The 23729-nt window shown below is 46.3% G+C and overlaps 3 protein-coding genes across 3 annotated transcripts; 1 reads left to right on the top strand and 2 right to left on the bottom strand.

Annotated features, from left to right (window-relative positions):
* Positions 1-2742: 2742 nt before the first annotated feature.
* MRPL30 (mitochondrial ribosomal protein L30) lies at positions 2743-6524 on the bottom strand. The gene is made up of 5 exons (XM_069876559.1): positions 6436-6524; positions 6040-6120; positions 3934-4080; positions 3016-3089; positions 2743-2931 (listed from the first exon to the last, which is right to left on the bottom strand). The coding sequence occupies exons 1-5, from the start codon at positions 6475-6477 to the stop codon at positions 2799-2801; spliced, it is 477 nt and encodes a 158-aa protein (XP_069732660.1). The 5' UTR covers positions 6478-6524; the 3' UTR covers positions 2743-2798.
* A 73-nt stretch (positions 6525-6597) lies between these two features.
* MITD1 (microtubule interacting and trafficking domain containing 1) lies at positions 6598-13383 on the top strand. Its single transcript, XM_069876523.1, has 7 exons — positions 6598-6801; positions 7397-7498; positions 7607-7743; positions 7826-7912; positions 9546-9661; positions 11485-11545; positions 11634-13383. The coding sequence occupies exons 1-7, from the start codon at positions 6648-6650 to the stop codon at positions 11727-11729; spliced, it is 753 nt and encodes a 250-aa protein (XP_069732624.1). The 5' UTR covers positions 6598-6647; the 3' UTR covers positions 11730-13383.
* A 3242-nt stretch (positions 13384-16625) lies between these two features.
* On the bottom strand, positions 16626-21153 carry LIPT1 (lipoyltransferase 1). The gene is made up of 2 exons (XM_069849975.1): positions 21095-21153; positions 16626-18074 (listed from the first exon to the last, which is right to left on the bottom strand). Exon 2 carries the CDS (start codon positions 17797-17799, stop codon positions 16678-16680), a length of 1122 nt encoding a protein of 373 aa, XP_069706076.1. The 5' UTR covers positions 17800-18074; positions 21095-21153; the 3' UTR covers positions 16626-16677.
* Positions 21154-23729: the final 2576 nt, after the last annotated feature.

The following is a 23729-nucleotide window of genomic DNA, read 5'->3' as shown; positions in this document are numbered from 1 at the left end:
CAGTCATATAGTAAAGCTTTCGGGGAGCCTTAGCTTCAGAGCTGTTGGGTTCTTTCAGCCATTTTGAGACACAGGGGAGAAAAGTAAGTGGTTTAGAGTGGTTAAAAAAACCCTCAAGGATATTACTGAGGGGCTAACAGAGAAGTAGCAAAGAACACACAGTGGGGGGGTGGTGGTTAAATATGGTGCATTTTCTATCGTTAGTATTTTGTACCTATGAGTAAAAAGTATCCTGATGCTATTATTAGAAAGCTATTGATCTACTCACACTACAGTTTTAATTACCAAACCTGAAACAGTGAATGTGCAACAGAGCAATAGCACAGAAACAGAAATTTATCCTTAAAACAGTACATTTCTACACTGCTGCCAGGTATGGCACCAAGGATTTGTTTGAATATACTTTAAATGCTAGAGCAGGTAGACATGGCAAATGGTTCTCATCCAAGAGGCAAGCTCAGTGTGAGCCAGGTGCGTGCCCAAGCAGCAAAGGCAGCTAAGGGTACCCTGGGCTGTATCAACAGCAGCACAGCTTGCCCAAGGGAAGGGATTACATGCCTCTACTAAACACTTGTTAGACCACAACTAGAGTAGTGCCCTGTTTTGGGAGCCCTGACACAGTAGAGCAACGTCAGCAGAGGGTGGTTGGGGCTGGAGCACTTGCCCCATCAGATGGAGCCAGGCTGGCTCTTCCCAGCAGTGCAAGGTGGGAAGAGTAGTGACCACAGACGTAAGCTGTAAGAAGAGAGGTTCAGCCCAGATACAAGACTGTATTCTGCATATAACTTCTCCCCATGAGGCCAGCCACGCAGCAGAGCAGGCTGCAAAGAGAGGCTGAGCTCTCTCTGGGTTTTTAAGACCCAGAGTCTTAAACTGGAGTTTTGCTATCAACTTAAGTTATCCTGTTTTTTCCCTGCACAAAGAGGAAGCTTTTCTTACCTGTGCTTCCTGAAGGTCTCATTTACAATTTCCCGTTGATGAAAGAACGTGCTGCATTTGTGCACCCAGTTTTATGGGCCCTAGTACTTGTGCCATCTCTTTTAAGAATGCCCTGTACCTTGGATGTACTACATACGTCCTTCAGAAGGGCTGAAATTTCAGCTTTCTTAACTATACCCTTTGGGAAAATGGTCAACACCACAGTGACTGCAGTTGTAACACACCACAGTGCGAGATGGAAAGGAAGGAAAGAAGGAAGGAGGGGAGAAAAGCAACATCCATTTATCTGCTTCACTTTTCCCTTGCTAGTCTATATACTTTAGGCTGACACCAGTATTTTCTGAGTCCTACAGCCTGTAACCTGTCAAAAAATAGAAGTTTTTCAGCTCAATTTCATATTTCTGCCTCCAGTCAGTCAGCAGGAGCCACTGTACTCTCCACTGCCACTACCATAGCCTATTCTTTTTCTTCTGAACACAGTGTCTTCAGCTCTTATATCCCTCTACTGGGACAGAAAGTATTCCTTTGAACTCCTACTGGTGTTTATTCTTCTCTGCAAGCACACAGAAAGGATAAACATTCAATTTCAGTGATTGTATCCCTCTGATCTTCTCATAACATACAGTCATTAAGATTAACTCCTCTACCGTGTGTCTAGTGTGGGAGACGCTCACAGTGTGTTACACTACGGAACTTAATGCCTGCTGGAATGAAAACTACTTTATCATTTGATACTGCAGCAGCTTCCTAACTTCAGCCACGATTCTTGAAACTGTAAATAAAACTATGTGCACAGTACTATTCAGGATCCTCCAGTAAAAAGTGTTCTTTCATGAAATCGCAGCACGAATTACTAACTCGCACCAGAGGTATGCCTCAGGGCCTCCAGATTTCTAAAGCTGGCAATAATAAAACAGGAAAAGCATCAATTTTCACAAAGACTGGAGGTCTTAGGCTATTAATAACCATTTAGGATCAAGAAATGTGTATGAAGTGAGATAGCATGTTTCCAACAAATTATACAACCCGCCAAGATATGAATCACTCCCTCTGTTACTCCCAAATAGGGAGTTTGGGTACTTTTTAAGCTACAGAAAAGGCCAGAGGACTGTTCAAGATCAGGATGATAAAGATGAGTCACCCAAATGCCTGCCTCAATCAAATGGCACTCCTGGTGGATAGCCAGTCGATTCTTGTGTAACTGCTATACAGAGGGCTTTTCAATTCCAGCTCTGTCCTTCGTGCAGTAAAAAGGAAGCCAAGAACCATCATAATGGCTATAAAGTGGAGAGGGGCAGATTTAGACTAGACATAAGGAAGAATTTCTTCACTACGAGAGCGCTGAGGCACTGGCACAGGTTGCCCAGGGAAGCTGTGGCTGTCCCATCCCTGGAGGTGTTCAAAACCAGGCTGGGTAGCCTAATCTAGTGGGAGGTCTCCCTGTCCATGGCAGGGGGGTTGGAGCTGGTTGATCTTTAAGATCCCTTCCAACCCAAACCGTTCTATGATTCTATCATTGTAAACCTTTAGCGATGTCCTCAGCACCATTAGTTAGACCTATCCTACTTCCTTCTCCGCTTATCTGACTTTATAAATATAGAAGTTCTCTAATAGCCAGCCATGAAGTGATCTAGCCATGAAATTAAAACACAAGTACTATAATTCATTTAATATTTCAGGCAAACATTACCAACATTAAATTTTACATTTGTACACACACAATCCTTCCTTATGGATCACTGTCACCTCCACCACTCATACCAGACAGGGTAAGAATTAAGCTTACATTTCATATGCAAACTATTAACTCAGGAATTAAATCATTTATTTTTATAAAATATCAATCCAACCAGTACACCTTATGACTTAATTTCTTTCTGCTCCTGAGCTTTTAGACGCCGTTTAATGACAAGCTCTCCCTTGCTCGTGAGAAAGGTGTCTGACATTTCCTCTTCCGTTGGCAACCCATAAGGTAGTTTCAGTGGCTGTATTCTACAGGCAAAAAAGTTTGCTTAGTAAACCCTTCTGACCAGCAGAAAGTTACATTAAGTGTTTCAAATTAATCAATTAACAAACCTTATCAGATGTTTAATAACTTTCAGCTTGGAATTCACAGAAGGGATATTTTTGTGCAGTATCGGCTGATGAGCCTATATAAAAGATAGAATAGGCTTTACAAATACATTGCCAAAACCCCAAATCTCTGCTCACTGCATCTTTCACACTACCAGTAAAAAATATAAACTGTGTTTGCAAATATCAGATTTAGAGAAATAAGCCATGCGTCAAGTACATAAAAACACAAAATCAAAACTTGATCGAACTACTGATTCCAATAAAATAACAAATTCAGCTTTATTCCCATTACATTATCAATATATTCAAATTTCTTTCAACTTTCAAAGATACTAAAAATGTAAACACAGTAGTTCAGGAGTAAGACTGCTTGCTTAAGTTAGATCTGATCAAGCGAACAGTGTTGCTCTGTAATATAACACTGACTAGGCAAATTTTTGCACAGTGTGCATAAGGCCTAAAAAATCTGGATAAACTTACCTTTGACACAAACTCTTAGTAACCTGTTTGAACGTGTATCACCCCTTCTGGATTTGGAAGCCTTTTCATTAATAAGTAAGTCTTATTTGCCTGCCTGAGATAATTGAATAATGCGACCCACAGAGAAAACTGAATTAAATGAATTTACAAATCTATTTTTACTATTTAGGAGAACTCTCAAGGCAAGTTTCTCTTCAGGCATGCACAACAATACCATACAGTGATATTCTGAATTCCAACTAAACGGGCATCCATCATTAATGTTCCTCTCAGCTCTTAAACACATCATCAGTTTCTCAGTTACATTTAGAGCAGCTATAAAGCAATCAAGTTTTGTTACTGCAAAACTGAGGTCCTTAAAAAAACCCCACCACTTTAATTCTACCCTGTTTCTACATTTATGTTGCAGACGATAAGTATAAAGAACAAGAGTCATACTTTAACCAGTCCAAGATCACGTACTATCTTCTTTTCCCAATACGGGCGACCAATTACACTTTTTATTCTAGTAATAACGTGGATTTTGTGGGGCTGCTCAGGGTCACCTCCATACTTTTCATGATCTCCAGGCCGTGGCTGAAACACCTAGAATAAGAAGTTCACAAAAACCCAGTTTTTTTCCTAAATATCTGCATTATTATTAGTACAGTTAAGAAAACACACTTCCACCTTAGTAAAAATTCTTACATGTTTATCTATCTTTCTTTTCAGAAGGTCAAAGCACTAACAAGTCACTTCAAATTCAGCTTTTAAAACATTAAATCAAGCGTATTTTCATAATGTTTTGCTAATGAATACATTCAACCTTGAGCTTGACCATACAGCTGCATAGAAACACACGGACAACACATTGTACCAGCACAGCACTTAATTTGCATGCATACCATTCAGGGGCTAAGCAGAGATTCTTCAATGAGAAGTTTTTCCACAGGCTTTAAGAATGATTTTTAGGATCGACTGAAACTAGATGGTATCTTGCAAAAAGATAAGCTAAAATTGTAAATGTAAAACCATAATAAGCAAGTCAAATATCTTGTCATTTTACCTACTTATTGAGTAGGCTATTTCAGTTGGAAGGGATCTACACCTATTACTTTGACCAACTGCCTGACCATTTCAGAGCTGACCAAGTTAAAGCATGTTGTTAAGGGTTTGATGGGCTTGGGACATCAACAACCTCTCTAGGAAGTCCATTCCAGGGTCCGACCAGCTTCTCGATAAAGAAATGCTTCCTAATGCAAAGTCTAAGCCTCTCCTGGCACAGACTGGATCCATTCCCACACATCCTGTTACTGGATCCCAGGGAGAAGGGCTCAGCACCCCCCTCTCCACTTCCCCTCCTCAGGAAGCTATAGAGAGCAATGAGGTTGTCCCTCAGCCTCCCTGGGCAGCCTGTTCCAGTGTCCAAGAACCCTTTTGGTGATGAAATTTTTCCTGATATCTAATCAACAGCGCCTCCCAGTTTGGCATCATCAACAAACTTGCTAATGGTGCATTCAACTCCTGCATCCAGATTGTTGACAAACACATTGAACACATCTGGTGCGAGGATCGAATGCTGCTGGTGACCCCATTCCCTACAACCCTTCAGACTGTGCCCTTCCACCAGTTCTTCACGCAACGCACTGCACACCTGCCCATCCCCCAAGTCTTTAGAAACCTGCCTGACCACAGACAGCACGAATCATAGAATCACTAGGTTGGACAGGACCCGCTGGATCACTGAGTCCAACCATTCCTATCGATCACTACACCACGCCCCTCAGCACCTCATCCACCCATCTTTTAAATGCAAAATGAGTGGGCTAATATTGATTAATTATTAATTGAAAAAGACCTGGGGGTGTTGGTTGACAGCTGACTGAACATGAGCCAGCAGTGTGCCCAGGTGGCCAAGAAGGCCAATGGCATCTTGGTTTGTATCAGAAACGGTGTAGCCAGCAGGTCCAGGGAGGTTATTCTCCCTCTGTACTCGGCACTGGTGAGACCACTCCTCGAATCCTGTGTTCAGTTCTGGGCCCCTCACCACAAGAAGGATGTTGAGGCTCTGGAGCAAGTCCAGAGAAGAGCAACTGGTGAGGGGGCTGGAGAACAAGTCTTACAAGGAGTATCTGAGGGAACTGGGGTTGTTTATTCTGGAGAAGAGGAGGCTGAGGGGAGACCTTATTGCTCTCTATAACTACCTGAAAGGAGGTTGTAGAGAGGAGGGAGCTGGCCTCTTCTCCCAGGTGACAGGGGACAGGACAAGAGGGAATGGCCTCAAGCTCCACCAGGGGAGGTTTAGGCTGGACATTAGGAAAAATTTTTTCACAGAAAGGGTCATTGGGCACTGGCAGAGGCTGCCCAGGGAGGTGGTTGAGTCACCTTCCCTGGAGGTGTTTAAAAGATGGGTGGATGAGGTGTTGAGGGGCATGGTTTAGTGTTTGATAGGAATGGTTGGACTCGATGATCCTGGGGGTCTTTTCCAACATAGTGATTCTGTGATTCTATGATTAAGTGGTCTAAAACTTCTTTTTTCAGCTTCTGAACTACTGCAGTACGTACCGACTCTGGAATTCTTGACCTGGTAAAGAGACAACGAGCCCAGGCTGTGGATGCCATCTCCTCTATCCCCTTCCCCAGCATCTGCAAAACAGAGCAGGTCGCAATTTGTCTGCGCTCTCCTCATAGAATCATCGTATCTCCCAGCATCCGCAAGCAGCTCTCGGGGCTCGGGCCGGGAGAGCGCGTCTCCCGCTCCCGTTGAACGGGCTGTGCTGGCGCTGCGGGCCCACAGCCTCCCCCCTACCCCGTTCCACCGCCCGGGCCCCGCCGCGGCGCGGTCCCAGAGGGGCCGAGGGAGGCCGGGAGGGTCGCTAAGCGCGCAGCCCCGCGTCACTCGTCCCCTCGCGGCATCCGTAGCCGCCCCCCGCCCCAAACCCCAACCGGAGCCGCCGCCACCTTCCAAGCGGCCCTGGGCCTCCAGCCGGCCGAGGCCGCCATCTCGGTGCGTCCCCTCCGGGTGGGAACCCCCGCCGCGGCACCTCGGTTCCGCGCCGGCGCGGCGGAAGCAAAAGGGCGCTGCACAGCCCGGCCCCGTCCCGGCTCCGGTTTCTGTTCCCGGCGGAGGCGCCCGGGATCCTCCCCTGGGATCCCCCCCCGTCCCAGTGCCCATGTCGCGGGCGGGCGGCGATGGCACCGCCGCGCTGGAGCGGGCCGGGGCGGAGACGGTGAAGCGGGCGGTGGAGCTGGACCTGGCGTCCCGGTTTCAGGAGTCGCTGGTGTGTTACCAGGAGGGCATCGACCTCCTGCTGCAGGTGGTGAAAGGTACCGGGAGAGGGGCCCGATCCCTGTGCCCCTGGCCCGATCCCGATCCCTGTGCCCCGACCCCGATTCCTGTCCCCCTGTGCCCCTGATCCCGATCCTTGTGCTCCTGCCCCGATCCCTGTCCCCCTGATCCCGACCCCTGTGCCCCGATCCCGAGCCCTGTGCCCCGAGCCCTGTGCCCCGAGCCCTGTGCCCCTGCCCCGATCCCGATCCCTGTGCTCCTGCCCCCATCCCTGTGCTCTTGCCCCCATCCCTGTGCCCCTACCCCAATCCCTGTGCCCCAACCCTGATCCCTGTGCCCCTGTCCCAATCCTGATCCCTGTGCCCCTGTCCCAATCCCGATCCCTGTGCCCCTATCCCGATCCCAATCCCTGTCCCTCTGTCCCCATCCCAGTCCCTGGCCCAGTCCTGGCCCCAGTCTCTGTCCCTGTCCCAGTCCCAGCTCAAGTCCTGGTCCCGGTCCCAATCCCGCCTTGTGTGGTGAGGAATGGAGGAGAAAGACTGTGGTGTCTCCCCATGGGCCAGGCAGGGCTCAGCCCTCCCCCGTGCATCCCCCACCTCCAGGAGAGCGGGTCTATCTGCTTGTGATCCACAGCCACAAAAGATGAGGCAAAAAAGCACCGTTACCGTCAGAAAATATCCGAGTACATGACCAGAGCCGAAGACATTAAAAAACACATTGAAAAAGAGAAGCAAGGTATGGAGCTGCGAGGAACTCATTGGTGCCTAAATACCCATTGTTATGTGGAAATTTTATGGGCGAGGTGGGTAACATAGGAATTATGTTGTGAACTTTTCTATTTAGATGGCAAATACCATAAACAAATCAGGATAGAGGAAAATGCAACAGGTTTTGGCTATGAGAAGCTTTTCCAAGAGTACCTCACTGAGATTGTTTCTGAAGTTTGGGTGGAGGACCCGTACATTAGGCACGTTCATCAGGCAAGTAGTTACTCCCTGTAACTGATACAGATGTGACTGCTAAAAAAATTCCTAGTTACTAAATCAAATAAACCTTTTACAGTTGTATAACTTCCTACGATTCTGCGAGATGCTGGTTAAGGGGCCGTGCAAAGTGAAAACAATCCACCTCCTCACTTCCTACGATGAAGTAAGTGTCCAAGTTTTGGTTTCTTTTTCCTTGCACTCACGTGGTACCACATGCAAATACTTACTGACACACATGCATATTTATTTTTAAATATAGAGCTATTCTTACTTAACAGTACTTGTTAGACTGAGGCTCTGACACTTTCAGCAGAAAACACAGATGAAGAGCCAAATAAAAATATGGTAGTCGAACAGAAGTAATTTCATGACCTCAGAGTTTCCTGATGTGGAAAAATAACACAAAATGGGGGAACGAGAACCCCAAGATTTCCCAAAGCTTCCCCAAGGTTAGGTGTATTGAAATATTAAAGCAAGACACTCGATGATCCGGTGGGTCTCTTCCAACCTGGTTATTCTATGATTCTATGAATTGCTGCTCCCAGGAAAGGAATGTGGTTGCCAGGGAAGAGGCCTGTTCTGGCCAAGTAGAATGTTCCGCCTCGGTGGAATAGAGAACTGATTGTTGATATAAGGTGGCACAACCAGGCTCCGTTACCAGGATGGACACAGAACTGTGAAGGTAACCACATAGCTACTATCAGGGAAGATGGATCACAAGTGCTGTTAGAGCAACCATAGTGAAATCATGTCCTTTAGTGGAATTTTACTCACTATAATGTCATTATGGCACCAAAACACACCTCCCTCCCAAAGGCCGCCCACCTCCAAGGGACCACCACTCCTAGCTGGGCATGTGCTCCAAATTTTATTGACTATACCTTTAAATGCAAAACCAAGAGACTTTTTACACCAATCAAGAATAAAAGAATGTCTGACTAAAGTCACTCAAGCTCCACCTAAAAGTAAAGTAACCTTATGAAAATGAAATGCAAACAGGGAAGTTTAGGGAAGACCTCCATCGGAATATCTGGGATCAGTTGATGGACTGAACCCTGTCTTCCCCTCCCATAGTGACTCTTACTGGGTAAGAACTGCCTTACGTGCACTTATCTACTAACTTGCTGCTAGCGCATATCAGTGTTTGACATTGTGACTGTATGTCACTTCAGACCTGTTTTCACAGTCAGTATCTTCTCATCAGCTACTATCGAATCCTTATCCTGTCACAAATCTATATAATAAAATTTGTTTGTGTACATATACACAGGAAAAACATTCCAGGAACTTTAATAACTGGTATAAGGGATTTACGGTGTTTGTCCCAGTGATTTTGTCAACATGATCCTGGCAGGCCCTGTGAAGGACCTGAGGTTGTCCCTCCTTCTATGAGGGATTTGTCCTAGTGATGCCATTAGTTTCAGTAAAAACTGAAACATCTGTTGAGATAAGGTTGGGGTTTTTTCCTCTTCCAACATCTGTATGTAGCGGTCATTTTTGAAGCCGTGATGAGCTAAAAGCTCTCAAGCTATCACTGCATCTATTTTGGCTCAAATATGAACATATACTTAGTTTGAAGGGGATGAGTGAGCTCCTCCTCCACATCCCTCAGCAAGGGTTACTGTAATCTGTCTGCTTTTTATCTTGTCTTCGAAACCTTCACCCAAGTGAGTTCCTTTGGGTTTAAATTATTACTAGAAAGGTTTTGTTAGTAAGTTTAAGGAAGAAGTGACCAAAAATAAAATATATGGTAAAAAAACCCCCCAACCTTTCACATTGTTTTTTACTTTCAACAGGGCAGCGGGAAGAGTCAACAGATAAATGGCTTGGAAGAAATACAACAATCATTGAGGAATTATGGAGTAACGCTGGATATTGCATTTTCCTCTTCAATACATGATCGAGAAATTAGGTGGGCAAATACCAGTTAATTGAAATCAGTCTTCCATCATCTTCCAACAGTCCTGGAAGACTGGGGAAGTTCCACTGGACTGGAGGCTGGCTGATGTGCCCATCTACAAGAAGGGTTGCAGGGAGGACCCAGAAAACTACAGGCCTGTCAGTCTGACTTCAGTGGCAGGGAAAGTCATGGAGCAGGTGATCTTGAGTGCTATCATGAAGCACATGCAAGAGAACTGGGTGACCAGGCCCAGTCAACACGGGTTCACAAAAAGCAGGTCTTGCCAAACTAACCCGATCGCCTTCTATGACAAAGTGACTCGGCTGCTGGATGAGGGAAAGACTGTGGATGTGGTCTTCCTGGACTTCAGTAAAGCCTTTGACACAGTTTCTCACAGCATTCTGCTTCGCAAACTGTCAGCCTCTGGCCTGGACAGGCGCACACTCTCTTGGGTGGAAAACTGGTTGGATGGCCGGGCCCAGAGAGTGGTGGGAAATGGTGTGAAATCCAGCTGGAGGCCAGTGACAAGTGGGGTTCCCCAGGGCTCAGTGCTGGCTCCAGCCCTGTTCAATGTCTTTATCAATGACCTGGATGAAGGCATCGAGTGCACCCTTAGCAAGTTTGCAGACGACACTAAGCTGGGTGGAAGTGTCGATCTGCTGAAGGGTAGGGAGGCTCTGCAAAGGGATCTGAACAGGCTGGACCGCTGGGCTGAGACCAATGGGATGAGGTTTAACAAGGCCAAATGCCGGGTCCTGCACTTGGGGCACAACAACCCTGTGCAGTGCTACAGACTAGGAGAAGAGTGGCTAGAAAACTGCCCAGAGGAGAAGGACCTGGGGGTGTTGGTTGACAGCGACTGAACATGAGCCAGCAGTGTGCCCAGGTGGCCAAGAAGGCCAATGGCATCTTGGCTTGTATCAGAAACGGTGTGACCAGCAAGTCCAGGGAGGTTATTTTCCCTCTGTACTCGGCTGAGGAGCGGCTGAGAGAGCTGGGGTTGTTTAGCCTGGTGAAGAGGAGGCTGAGGGGAGACCTCATTGCTCTCTATAACTACCTGAAAGGAGGTTGTAGAGAGGAGGGTGCTGGCCCCTTCTCCCAAGTGACAGGGGACAGGACAAGAGGGAATGGCCTCAAGCTCCGCCAGGGGAGGTTTAGGCTGAACATTAGGAAAAAAATTTTCACAGAAGGGGTCATTGGGCACTGGAAGAGGCTGCCCAGGGAGGTGGTTGAGTCACCTTCCCTGGAGGTGTTTAAGGCACGGGTGGACAAGGTGCTGAGGGGCATGGTTTAGTGTTTGATAGGAATGGTTGGACTCAATGATCCGGTGGGTCTCTTCCAACCTGGTTATTCTATGATTCTATCATTCTATGATTCTATGAAACTACTTAACCCTAACTTTTGAGACAATTTCAAATTACATCTGTGGTTAACAAAATGGAAGGCAGTGGCCCTCACTCAGTAAAATCAGTCCTCTGCAGTTTCATGTGTTCTGACTGTGAAGATAGAGTCATCAAATCGTGGAATGGTTTGGGTTAGAAAGGACCTTAAATATTATCTAGTTCCACCCCATCTGCCATGGGCAGGGACACCTTCCACCGGATCAGGCTGCTCAAGGCCCCATCGATCCTGGCCTGGAACACCTCCAGGGACGGGGCAGCCACAACAGTAGATTTCTCTTTATGCAGACCAGTGTCTTCCATGGTTCACACAGGTATTGGCAACATTACGAAATAATTGTGGTTGATACAAGGAGCTTGTGTGTCCTGTGGATGTAACTATTTTTTTATTTAATATGCTCATGGTTTTTGTATTTCTGATTTTTTAAAAAACAGATTCAACAATGGATGGATGATTAAGATTGGAAGGGGTCTTGATTATTTTAAGAAACCACAGGTAATAATGCATTGATGTCTTTAGTTAACTTAACTCTGTAGTAGAGCTCCTTCTATGTTCACCGTGTCAATTCTGTTAATTTCTGCAGGGTCGTTTCAGCATTGGATACTGTGACTTTGACTTGCGACCTTGTCATGAAACAACAGTGGATGTCTTTCATACTAAACATACAAAGAAAATGTGATCAGATATGACTACTTTTAATGAGTGTTTTTATAAGCATAAGAATGTAAGACTAGAAGATGCTGCTTGAGTCCAGCTGTCCACCCTTGGAAGCAACTATTCTAAGTAATCACTCCAGCAAAGCTTTTATGATCTGTAGGTCTACGAATACGTGTGGCTTTTCAGCCTGAGAAAACACAACTGTACCAATTCCTCCATTGTACTTCTCCCATAGTCTTAATTAATACAAACTATGTGTAAATTTTATCTTGATTTCATAACAGCCCCTCAGTACTGTCTCAAAGGCCTCTTTGCTCCCTTTTCTATTTTTATTATTAATTTGTCCTGAGCAATTTTTTTTCTTTATATCTTTAACTGACCACCTCACAGGCATTTGAAGCTTGGCTGCCCTGTGTCCTCTTTTATAAGCAGCCTCACATATTTCCTTTAATTCCTGTATTATAGTCATGACTACTGTTTTGCTGTGTTTTGGTCAATCCCCTAATACCCAATTTCACAGACTTTACTAGGAACCCCAAATCTGACATTCCATTTTCCAAGCTCCTGGTGTACAAACATTGTAGTGTTTAGGGTTGTCTTATGTGTTTCTGCATGATTAATTTTGGGCTGGAAAGGATGCACTAGGTGTATTATTTTTTCCTGGCATTCCTATATGTTCTTTTATTCCATCATGTACAATCATATACCCGATTTCTATCCTTTGCATTAGAAGTGAAAAGGTTGTATGATCCTCTCACGGTCTTTTTCCCTGACTTGCAAGTTTAATGTCCCTCCAGCTAGTCATTCCAGTCTGAACTGCAATGAGCTGTTTTCCTGCTATTGAGATAGTGCCCTAAAAATAATTATTGATTTTTAAATTCTTCTAGAAGTTGGATGCCCTGGAACTTTCTTGTTAATAATGATTCTAAGGAATATGCTAATTGAAAAAGAGACAAAAATCTTTTCTTGTCTTCCCTTCATCCATTACTTTCCCTTCTGGAAAGCAGAAGGTATCACCCGAGCTGCTACTTCTTTTTCTCCTAATACAAGAGTTCTTGATCAGCAAGAATCCAGTGCAGTTGTATATTCGGACATGAAGAAAAGGCAGTAGTCTCTTTTGCAGGTCCCATCAAACTCTTTTCAGCCTCAAGATTCATAGGTGCCTTATGCTTTCTACATATTATAATACACTATGCCTCCATATTCCAGTAGCATGTTCATTGCTAGAACTCTTTCTCTCTCCTGTTCCATTTCCAGGATGGCTGGTGCATTCTATTATCCTTCTTTTATTACTTGCTTTATCCTTCTTTCACCTTCACGTAATGCTGCTGTTCTTTTAGTCTTGCCTCTAACACAACAAATCTATTCCACAACTATCCAGAAGAAACTGAGCTGGTCTTTGTCTTGTTCTCTGGGTCACAATTTGCCAGTGGTCTGCCTTCTTTATCCTTTTGCATAATAATGTCTTGGCTCTTCCGTGTTACATCAGCAAAAAAGAAGAACATACGTGCTGCAGAAGCTATATGCTACCAGGTCGTCCCCTCAAACATTCCATAGGAGCTCCCCAGTTTGCTGCTGGGATACTTGGTTTCTGGTTACTGTCACCAGTTTTATTCAGTTGTGTATAATATATGCCTATTTTTAATGGAAATAAAGGTTATTTTTTATTGTTTGTAGTTTTAGTCTGTTTGAGTTCTTCTCTGAACTACATAGGGTAATTTGGGGAAGCTGGGTAATGCCTTATAGATCAGCCAGGGAGAAGGTTCACTGTAAATAGAGGGAGCTTCCCAAATGCAAAGCTTTGTGTCTTTTAACCCAGTTCAGTGATTTCGAACATACTTGGGCAAAATAAAAAGTCACCTTAAATATTTTGATAAACTTGAAATCCTGGTATTTAATTGGAAATCAAAATCTTTATGCTTTCCGCTTCTTGTAGTACAATATGCCTCTCTCTTCTAGCAGTAAGCCCCAAGGATGTGGTCCTCTATAAATACCACAGGAGGCAAGCATGGTTGTCATTCTCTTGCCTGTTCCTTGCTAAAACCTTCTGTTCTCTAATTAGACTATAATTCAGTAGCTAAGTCTATGGCTTTCCTTGCAGAGGAATGGGCATCAGAGCAATCTAAGAGTACAGTTCCACAATCATTTTATTGACTGCAGGCCATGTTCTTCTGTGCTGGTATTTGCACGTAGGTATTCAGGTCATCACCTGGATTATGCAGCCAGGACTGTGCCTCCTGGCATTGTCTCTGATGAGCTGGGCATGAGCTTCAGCCACCTTCCCAGCTGGAGTCTGCTGAGTGCGACTGCCAGTCGTAGCCTACGGCTGGATTCACACCTATTGACTGCTCTCCTTAACTAAAGGTAGGTCACCTGCTGCACAGTTTCCTCCTACCGAGTGCTGGCCAACCAGCCATCTTTTAAAAGTGTCAGTGTGGAAGTACCACAGTAACGTGTCTCAGGCCTTTGCAGGCATCATTTGTTGAGAACTATATGCAGTGAACGGTCTCGTCTGGTCAGCATGATTTAATTAACAAAGGAGGGAAGTGTTCATAAAAGGATATACTGCCTAGAGCTTCCTAATCTGGCTAGAGCCTCTTTACCTGAAGAATTTCAGACACTGCTGTTATGGACATGCTGCTTATCTGGTAGTTTGGTGAAGAACAAACTGTGTAACTTAGCAGTATATAAACTCTGTAACTGCCTCACTTGAGCAGAGTTCATATCAGCAGAGGCTGTCTCTCTGCTGCTCTGCTTCATCTCCTATAGCAATAAACTGCTGCTGTTCTGACCTGATCAAAATTGCATTCCAGTTATTCCGTGACAGAATTTGGTGCCATGACCTGGATTCACGTGTCCTGCTTCGCCTGGGAGGACCACAGATGAAACTCCCTTGATGTCACTTCTAAAGGTAAGAGACCTTTTGAAATCCCTGCTGGAGATTCAGCTGAGGGTTGTCTGTGTGAAAAAAGAAGACACTGGAAGTCAGAATATCCTTACGGACCTAATTGTGAGTCTTTTAAGTCCAGCAGGATTCAGTCACCCTAACCTTCCACCCAACTCTTCCTTCCATATCATAGCCTCAGAAATGTGATTAGTGCAGCCTCAAGGACATAAACATCATTGCTCCTTTGCTTTCTTTAGACCAGACTGGTCCTTACTTATTCTGCTCTGTCAACGGCAGTATTGTTTCTTGCCTGATTTGGTGTTTCTTAATGCACTTTAAGTGCCTCTGATTTTCCTGCAGTCCCCTTATCTTCAGAAGCTGTAAATGCTGTTGGTATTCTAGAACCACCCAGTAACAAGCCCTTTGTCTGCAACTCTCCACCTCATTTCTGGATACCATGCTTTCCTTTTAAGTCCTACCACCTTAGTTAAACCTCTGGAAAAGGGACTCAGGTAAATGGGTTGTGCTATAATTCTATGATTCTATGATTCTATAATATCATGCCCTGAATAGAATTTACCTTGATGTACTTACACCTTTTTTACTTGGCTGTTCTGCTTGATGAGGCTCTTACTACAAATTAACTAACTCTGCTATTCAAGGGCAGTTTGGTGAAGAAAGAGTTGTTTAACATGAAGGTATATAAACTCTGTAACAGCCCCATTTGGGCAAAGTTCACATCAGCAGAGTCTGTCACTGCTGCGCTGGGATGACTCCTACAGTTACAGCAATAAACTGCTTCTGTTCAGAACTGATCAAAATTGTATTCTGCTTATTGGGCAACATCGTGAAATATCTCTTGATCCTTTCTTCCATAATGTTACTTTATATTGAGCTATTATTTTTATTTAACATGAAAACTGTAATTTTCAGTTCACTGTTGCCTTTCATTAGCAATTTTGGAACAAGTGCTGCAGCTCCAGGTGAAATCCTGGTGGCTCAATGCACTCTCTGCCTGTCTCATGGATGTCTCCTACATCACTCCCAGCCTGGAGAATCTCTGATTTGAAGCAGAAGGGTCCGTGCTGGGGTGTCTCTACAATGCCACTTTTTTTCTAGAGATGTGATTTCTCCTTGTTCTCTTTTGCAGACGTTCTTTTAGTGGAGGGAGGGTGGACAAAGAGTAGTAAAGGAATAGGAAAGATCTTTGGAAAGCAGAGAGGTGGCAGAGGATGCAGCTCAGATGCAGCTCTTTGCGAGAGGATGTGGTGAGGCTGCAGCATCTGCACTGAGAGGCTGGGAACCAGAGAGCCTCCCAACCTGATGGTGCCCCAACCTCTTGTTGGGGAGATACCCCATTGCACACCACCTCCATCTGCTCCTGCTTGCACCCTAAACATCCTCACAAGGGAGGTGGTTGGACTCGATGACACGGTGGGTCTTTTCCAACCTGGTGATTCTATGATTCTATAAGGAACTCGTTTCTCCTAGATCTGTATTTGCAAGTGTATTTTCTAATGTAGAAGCGTTCCCACTTTTAGCTTAGATACCTCGGCCTGTGGCCACAGTGACTCCCAGCTTTATGCCAGGCAGCGCAGGTGCAGAGGAGTCATATACGGCCTCCGCCCCAGCTAGCCTCTCCTGTCCTCATTGCATAAACTCCACACTGAACTCCCTAATCCTTCCACTTCTGCACATGCGTGGACAAAAGCCCTAATCCAGGGTGGAATTGTTGGGTTGATTCACTACACATCAAGCTTTCCACCTACCCCATCCCATCTGTGTCAGCCATCCTCTGCTACAGAGCCAGTTTGGAATGCCTTCACCATTTTCCTTGGTTTAAGCAGTGATGATAACGGTCAGCATGGTGTGATATAGGGCTGCAGCCAATTACAGTGGCTTACATCCTATGGTTTGGGAACCTCGGGCACAGGCAGTGTGAAATCTAGTTGCTAGTATGGAATATTAAGCAAAAGCACAAGATTAAACAGCTTTAAAAATCAGCTTGCAGAAATTAATGTTTAATTTGGCTTTCAATAAATAAAAAAGCAGCAGGATTTTAACTACATTTTCAAAATGCAAGTCACATTAACATTATCAAATTCTCACAGAGCAGATTGCACCTGCTGTGCAACTCATCATCTTGTGGACACACTCTCAGTAACGCTGTCGCGAGCGTAGTGGTCTCGTTTGGGCAAAACTTACTGCCAGCAAGATTCTTCACCAGTTCACTGCACAATGCTGGTGGCAGCCACTGCTCCGGCAGATCAATGTTACAGGCTTCAATCCTTCCATGCTTTACATCCATATCAACTTTAACGTCAAGAACAGAATCTTTATAGACCACGTTAAAACAAGTGCTAATGCTGAACTGTGGTGTCTTTCCATACAGCCATTCCCAGGTTTGTAGTTCCTTAGTTTTATTACTAATTCCGGGAAGCACAGTCTCATCAGTTGGATTTATTAAGGTGATATGATGATCTGTTTGGTGTTGTGTAGCATATTCTTCAGCAATGGCATCCAGGAGCATCTCACAAGTTAAACTAGGATCCTCTTCAAAGAGATTTTTCACTGAGGCAGACACACTAGGAGTGGCATTGCTTTTTATCCCTTTATAAGGACTCTTTAGCACAGAAGACAAGACAAACTTATCTGCGTTACAGAGTAAGGTGCAGTGGTGATAAGCAGTTGCCCTTCCCAGCTTGGCGGCAGTACCTGAGATTTTGTATTGCCTGTCTAGCAAGATGTCGTATCTGTCAGTGACATGCACCTCTAACTGGGGACGCAAAGCCTTCAGTGCCTTCACGACTAGTTTCAGGTTTGCCATTCGTTCGTATTTTTTTCTGGTTGTAAAGAAAGTTAAATTAATATTGCCCAAGTCGTGATAAACTGTCCCTCCCCCACTCCTCCTCCTGGCAAGTTTTATATTCTTTTGCCTCATTAGCCTGAGGTTGCATTCCTGCCAGGGATTCTGATGTCTCCCTATTACCACAGCAGGGGAATTTCTCCAAAGGAAAAGGACCTGTTGGTTCTCTAAATCCATGTGGTCGTGGATCCAGTCTTCCACAGCCAGATTTTGGTAAACATCATTAGAAACAGACTGGATAATGAAGCCTCCGCTAGTTGTGCTTCTGAAACCAGCTTTTGGAGTCCTGAGGATGCAAGATAGCTGAAGGCAGTTCTTTAATAATGATGGGAGTACCATGCTTTTAATAACTGGACAGGAGATGGAAGGAATACTGGTAAATGCCCTTGTGAAGCAGAATGTGGCAAGTGGACAACCTAGTATTATGACAGAAGTGAATTGCTGGCAGCTGTCATGATGCAGTCATGCTCTTCCCAGAGTACCAAGGCTCCAGAAATTATGTGAGGTACAAGGCACCTTCTTCCTTTCAAAACCGATGATGCTGTTCAAACCTTGGTGATTTCTTAACATCAAGGTTGGGGTTGTCACAGTAGCTTCTCCTCAGTCTTTGGTGCCTAAAAGACCAAAGGTAGAAATGGAATTAAACTGTGAGTTTTCCTCTCATTCAATACAGTCTTGTCAATACTTTGTATATTTTCACAGAATCATAGAATGGTTTGGTTTAGAAGGGACCTTAAGGATCATCTGATTTCAATCCCCCTTCCATGGGCGGGGACACCTCCCACTCAATCAGGTTGCTCAGAGACTCATCCAACCTGGTCTTGAACACCTCCAGGGATGGAACTTCCACCATTTCCCTATGCAACCTGTTCCAGTGTCTCACCACCCTCACAGTAAAAAATTTCTTCCTATTGTCTAATCTAAATCTTTCCCTCTCTTCCAATTTAAAGCCATTCCCCCTCATCCCATCATTATATGTCCTTGTAAAAAGTCCCTCTCCAGCTTTCCTGTAGGCTCCCTTCAAGTACCAGAAGGCTGTTATAAGGTCTCCCTGCAGCCTTCTCTTCTCTAGGCTGAACAACCCCAGCTCTTGCGGCCTGTCCTCATATGGGAGATGCTCCCGCCCTTTGATCATTTTCGTGGCCCTTCCTTGGACTTGCTCTAACAGATCCATGTCTCCTGTGCCGAGGACTCCAGAACTGAATGCAGGCCTCCAGGTGAGGTCTCACGAAAGCAGTGTAGGGGGGCAGAATCAGCTCCCTGGACCTGCTAGTCACACTTCTTCTGATGTAGCTCAGGATACAGTTTGTTTTCTGGGCTGCAAGTGCACAGTGCTGGTTCACATTGAGCTTAATTAATCTTGGTAAAATTAACTTTCACAAGATTGCTGGGTCAGCACCGAGCCAGCTAGGCACAGGGCTGGCTTCCCCACAGCCCACAGCTCAGCTGAGCCCTGCAGAGCCACAGCTGCTGGTCCCTTTGCTGCCATCCTGGCTGCACCATTGCTGTGGGTGCGGGTGTTCCCTCCGCCGCAGTGGCTCCTCCATCCCAAGCAGCAGTGTCAGAGTGATTCCCCTCACAGCACAGTCACACACAGTGACACCCCTCTCCATGCGGTCCTGTCCCCACGTGCGACCCCAAGGTGAAGCATCCCTGACGCAAGAAATAGTTACTAGTACAAAAAGTGGAATATTTGGATTTAAGCCGAAGTGGAATCAGGCTTCATCTAAGTAATTGTATTTTTTTGGAAGTTAGAATGTCCCTCTGCCAGCATGGTTTATTTCAGTGTTTTTCATAGAATCATAGAATAACCAGGTTGGAAGAGACCCACCAGATCATCGAGTCCAACCTTTCCTATCAAACACTAAACCAGGCCCCTCAGCACCTCATCCACCCGTGCCTTAAACACCTCCAGGGAAGGTGACTCAACCACCTCCCTGGGCAGCCTGTTCCAGTGCCCAATGACTCTTTCTGTGAAAATTTTTTCCTAATGTCCAGCCTAAATCTCCCCTGGCAGAGCTTGAGGCCATTCCCTCTTGTCCTGTGCCCCGTCACTTGGGAGAAGAGGCCAGCACCCTCCTCTCTACAACCTCCTTTCAGGTAGTTGTAGAGAGCAATGAGGTCTCCCCTCAGCCTCCTCTTCTCCAGGCTAAACAAGCCCAGCTCTCTCAGCCGCTCCTCGTAAGACTTGTTCTCCAGCCCCCTCACCAGCTTTGTTGCTCTTCTCTGGACGCGCTCCAGAGCCTCAACATCCTTCTTGTGGTGAGGGGCCCAGAAATGAACACAGGATTCAAGGAGCGGTCTCACCAGTGCCGAGTACAGAGGGAGGATAACCTCCCTGGACCTGCTGGTCACGCCGTTTCTGATACAAGCCAAGATGCCACTGGCCTTCTTGGCCACCTGGGCACACTGATGGCTCATATTCAGTCGGTTGTCAACCAACACCCCCAGGTCCCTCTCCTCCAGGCAGCTTTCTAGACAGACTTCTCCCAGTCTGTAGCACTGCATAGGGTTGTTGTGCCCCAAGTGCAGGACCCGGCATTTGGCCTTGTTAAACCTCATCCCACTGGACTCAGCCCAGCGGTCCAGCCTGTTCAGATCCCTTTGCAGAGCCTCCCGACCCTCCAGCAGATCAACACTTCCACCCAGCTTAGTGTCGTCTGCAAACTTTCTAAGGGTGCACTTGATGCCTTCATCCAGATCATTGATGAAGACATTGAACAGGGCTGGACCCAGCACTGAGCCCTGGGGAACCCCACTTGTCACTGGCCTCCAGCTGGATTTCACACCGTTTCCCACCACTCTCTGGGCCCGGCCATCCAACCAGTTTTCCACCCAGGAGAGTGCGCACCTGTCCAGGCCAGAGGCTGACAGCTTCTCAAGCAGAATGCTGTGAGAAACTGTGTCAAAGGCTTTACTGAAGTCCAGGAAGACCACATCCACAGCCTTTCCCTCATCCAGCAGCCGAGTCACTTTGTCATAGAAGGCGATCAGGTTAGTCCGGCAAGACCTGCCTTTTGTGAACCCGTGTTGACTGGGCCTGATCACCCAGTTCTCTTGCATGTGCTTCATGATAGCACTCAAGATCACAACACTGACACTGCCCATTCCTTGGAGATGATAATGTCCCGTGTTCAGTATGATCTGTGCTGAACAGATGCGTCTTCTGTGCTGGCCTCTGTTTGCAGCCTTTCCCCATCTGAAATGCAAAGTCAGCACTGGAGCCAGCTCCAAATTAGCAAGAGATGTGACTGTTGTGGAGTTCATACTAACATTTAGGCACTGGAACAGGCTGCCCAGGTCTAGCCCCCATCCCTGGAGGTGTTTAAAAGACGGGCAGACGAGGTGCTCGGGGACAGGGTTTAGTGGCTGATAGGAACGGTGGGACTCGATGATCCGAGAGGTCTTTTCCAACCTTGTGATTCTATAATTCTGCTAAGATTGGCCCTGGGAAAGTAATAGTATAGGCACAAGGTTTCTGGGAATATTTATCCGCATGTGAGTGGGGAAACCCATCCTGTCCCAGCTCCCGCCCCGCTGCACGTGACTGATGGAGACGGCTCCCGCGTGTTGCCCAGCCCGATAAAGGGATGCTCGCTTCCTAAAACCCCAAAAGGAGTCTCAGAGAGCTGACCTGCCGGCATTTTCGGTGCCTCCTCCCTTCCCCTGCCTTCCGGCGGCTACTCACGGCGGCTTGACCCGGGCAGCCTTCCGCTTCCCGCGGGGCGGGGCCGGGAGGGAGGGACGGAGGGAGGGAGGGACGGAGGGAGGGAGGGACGGAGGGAGGGAGGGACGGAGGGAGGGAGGGACGGAGGGAGGGAGGGACGGAGGGAGGGAGGGACGGAGGGAGGGAGGGACGGAGGGAGGGAGGGACGGAGGGACGGATAAATCATTAAGAATAAGAAGAGTAGTAAGAATCAAATCTTGGCCAGCTTGCGGTAAAAAGGAATAGAATTGTAACAGGAGTTGAGCTTGTTTACTAGTTGAAACAAAATCGCAGAATCACTAGGTTGGAAAAGACTTCTTGGATCATCGAGTCCAACCCTTCCTGTCTGCCACTAAACCATGTCCCTAAGCACCTCGTCCACCTGTCTTTTAAACACCTCCAGGGAAGGGGACTCAATAACCTCCCTGGGCAGCCTCTGCCAGTGCCCAATGACCCTTTCCATGAAAAATTTTTTCCTGATGTCCAGCGTAAACCTCCCCTGGCGGAGCTTGAGGCCATTCCCTCTTGTCCTGTCTCTTGTCACTTGGAAGAAGAGGACAGCTTTCAGGAAGTTGTAGAGAGCCATAAGGTCTCCCCTCAGCCTCCTCTTCTCAAGGCTAAACAACCCCACTTCCCTCAGACACTCCTTGTAAGACTTGCTCTCCAGCCCTTTCACCAGCTTTGTTGCTCTTCTCTGGACTGACTCCAGAGCCTCAACATCCTTCTTGTGGTGAGGGGCCCAGAACTGAACACAGGATTCAAGGAGCGGTCTCACCAGTGCCGAGTACAGAGGGAGAATAACCTCCCTGGACCTGCTGGTCACACCGTTTCTGATACAAGCCAAGATGCCATTGGCCCTCTTGGCCACCTGGGCACACTGCTGGCTCATGTTCAGTCACTGTCAACCAACACCCCCAGGTCCTTCTCCTCCAGGCAGCTTTCTAGCCACTCTTCTCCTAGTCTGTAGCACTGCACAGGGTTGTTGTGCCCCAAGTGCAGAACCCTTGGCACTTGGCCTCATCCCATTGGACTCTGCCCAGCGGTCCAGCCTGTTCAGATCCCTTTGCAGAGCCTCCCTACCCTCCAGCAGATCAACACTTCCACCCAGCTTAGTGTCATCTGCAAACTTGCTAAGGGTGCACTCGATGCCTTCATCCAGGTCATTGATAAAGACATTGAACAGGGCTGGAGCCAGCACTGAGCCCTGGGGAACCCCACTTGTCACTGGCCTCCAGCTGGATTTCACACCATTTCCCACCACTCTCTGGGCCCGGCCATCCAACCAGTTTTCCACCCAGGAGAGCGTTTGCCTGTCCAGGCCAGAGGCTGAAAAAGAGCACCAGAGGATTCTGAAGACACAAAGGAACTGTGATGTCCATTCCAGAGTGGGTGATAAGGTATGATAACGAGTTCTATGTTTGTTTAACAGATATTTCCCGAACATGTAACCAGTGTTTCTTGGAATCTATATGAATATGTAGGTTTAACCAGTATAAAAGTCCTGTAACCAGCCTCAATGGACACACACACATTAGGTGAAATGATTCCCTGTGTGTTAGACGTCATATTATTTACTAAAGCGATACCTGCTTAATAATCAAATTGGCATTGATTATTGAGTTTGGTTTTTTTCACAGCATCAATGGACAGGGAAGTTTGGCCAGTTCTAGGAACAGTTTTAGGAAGAAATGCCAAGTCACTATCCTTATCCAGTAATTCATAGGATAAAAAGCATGTGGATTTTGTCTGTACAAATGTGTTGGTGTATTGTTCCAAAATATTGGAGGATCGGCTTTTGAGGCAGTTGACAGAATGCAAAAGTGAACTTGGGCACTGTGACACTGCTGAGAGGAAGTGAGATGCATTTTGTCAATAAAAACCAAACAAAATGCAGGACCGTTTGTTTCTGGTTGAGCACTTAGAAATTTGTAAAGTGTCTTTTCTTCATTTTTGCCACGAGGTGTCACTAGAAACATACTGTGAGCTTTTACAGTCTGATTTTTTTAGGTTGAAAACAGCCGAAAGAACGCAAGTCTCTGCTCCTTTGATCAGAACCAGAATTTACTAAAACTGTAAAGTGTGCAGAGTACAAGGTTAAAATGCTGTGGGTCTGTTTCTGACCTGGAGAAAGGTCTCTTCTCCCAGGTAACACGTGATGGGATGAGAGGAAACGGCCTTAAGTTGTTCCAGGGGAGGTTTAAATTGGATATCAAGAAAGGTTTCTTCACTGAAAGAGTGGTGAAGTGCTGGCAGAGGCTGCCCAGGGCAGCGGTGGAGTCTGCATCCCTGGAGGGATTAAAAAAATGTGTGGATGTGGCACTTTGGAACATGGTTTAGTAGACATGGAGGGGTTGTGTTGATGGTTGGACTTGATGATCTGAGAGGTCTTTTCCAACCTTAATGATTCTATGATTCTATGAGCCGGCAATGTGCGCTCGCAGCCCAGAAGGCCAACTGTACCCTGGGCTGCATCCAAAGAAGCGCAGCCAGCAGGTCGAGGGAGGTGATTCTGCCCCTCTGTTCTTCTCTTGGGAGACGTCATCTGGAATATTGTGTCCAGATC

The sequence above is a fragment of the Phaenicophaeus curvirostris genome, chromosome 1 (genome assembly GCF_032191515.1).
Source record: "Phaenicophaeus curvirostris isolate KB17595 chromosome 1, BPBGC_Pcur_1.0, whole genome shotgun sequence".
Lineage (NCBI taxonomy): Eukaryota > Metazoa > Chordata > Aves > Cuculiformes > Cuculidae > Phaenicophaeus > Phaenicophaeus curvirostris.
Note: the sequence above shows the minus strand (reverse complement) of the source record. Positions and strands in the feature narration are given on the sequence as shown.

Bases quoted from the DNA above. Each gene is read 5' to 3' on its own strand.
- MRPL30 (XM_069876559.1), bottom strand. From the start codon at position 6,477: ATGGCGGCCTCGGCCGGCTGGAGGCCCAGGGCCGCTTGGAAG. The intron at 6,121-6,435 runs GTGGCGGCGGCT...TCTGTTTTGCAG, and splicing joins GGCCCAGGGCCGCTTGGAAG to ATGCTGGGGAAGGGGATAGA. The intron at 4,081-6,039 runs GTACGTACTGCA...TTCTTATTCTAG, and splicing joins GGTCAAGAATTCCAGAGTCG to GTGTTTCAGCCACGGCCTGG.
- MITD1 (XM_069876523.1), top strand. From the start codon at position 6,648: ATGTCGCGGGCGGGCGGCGATGGCACCGCCGCGCTGGAGCGGGCCGGG. The intron at 7,744-7,825 runs GCAAGTAGTTAC...AACCTTTTACAG, and splicing joins ACATTAGGCACGTTCATCAG to TTGTATAACTTCCTACGATT. The intron at 7,913-9,545 runs GTAAGTGTCCAA...TACTTTCAACAG, and splicing joins TCCTCACTTCCTACGATGAA to GGCAGCGGGAAGAGTCAACA.
- LIPT1 (XM_069849975.1), bottom strand. From the start codon at position 17,799: ATGGTACTCCCATCATTATTAAAGAACTGCCTTCAGCTATCTTGCATC.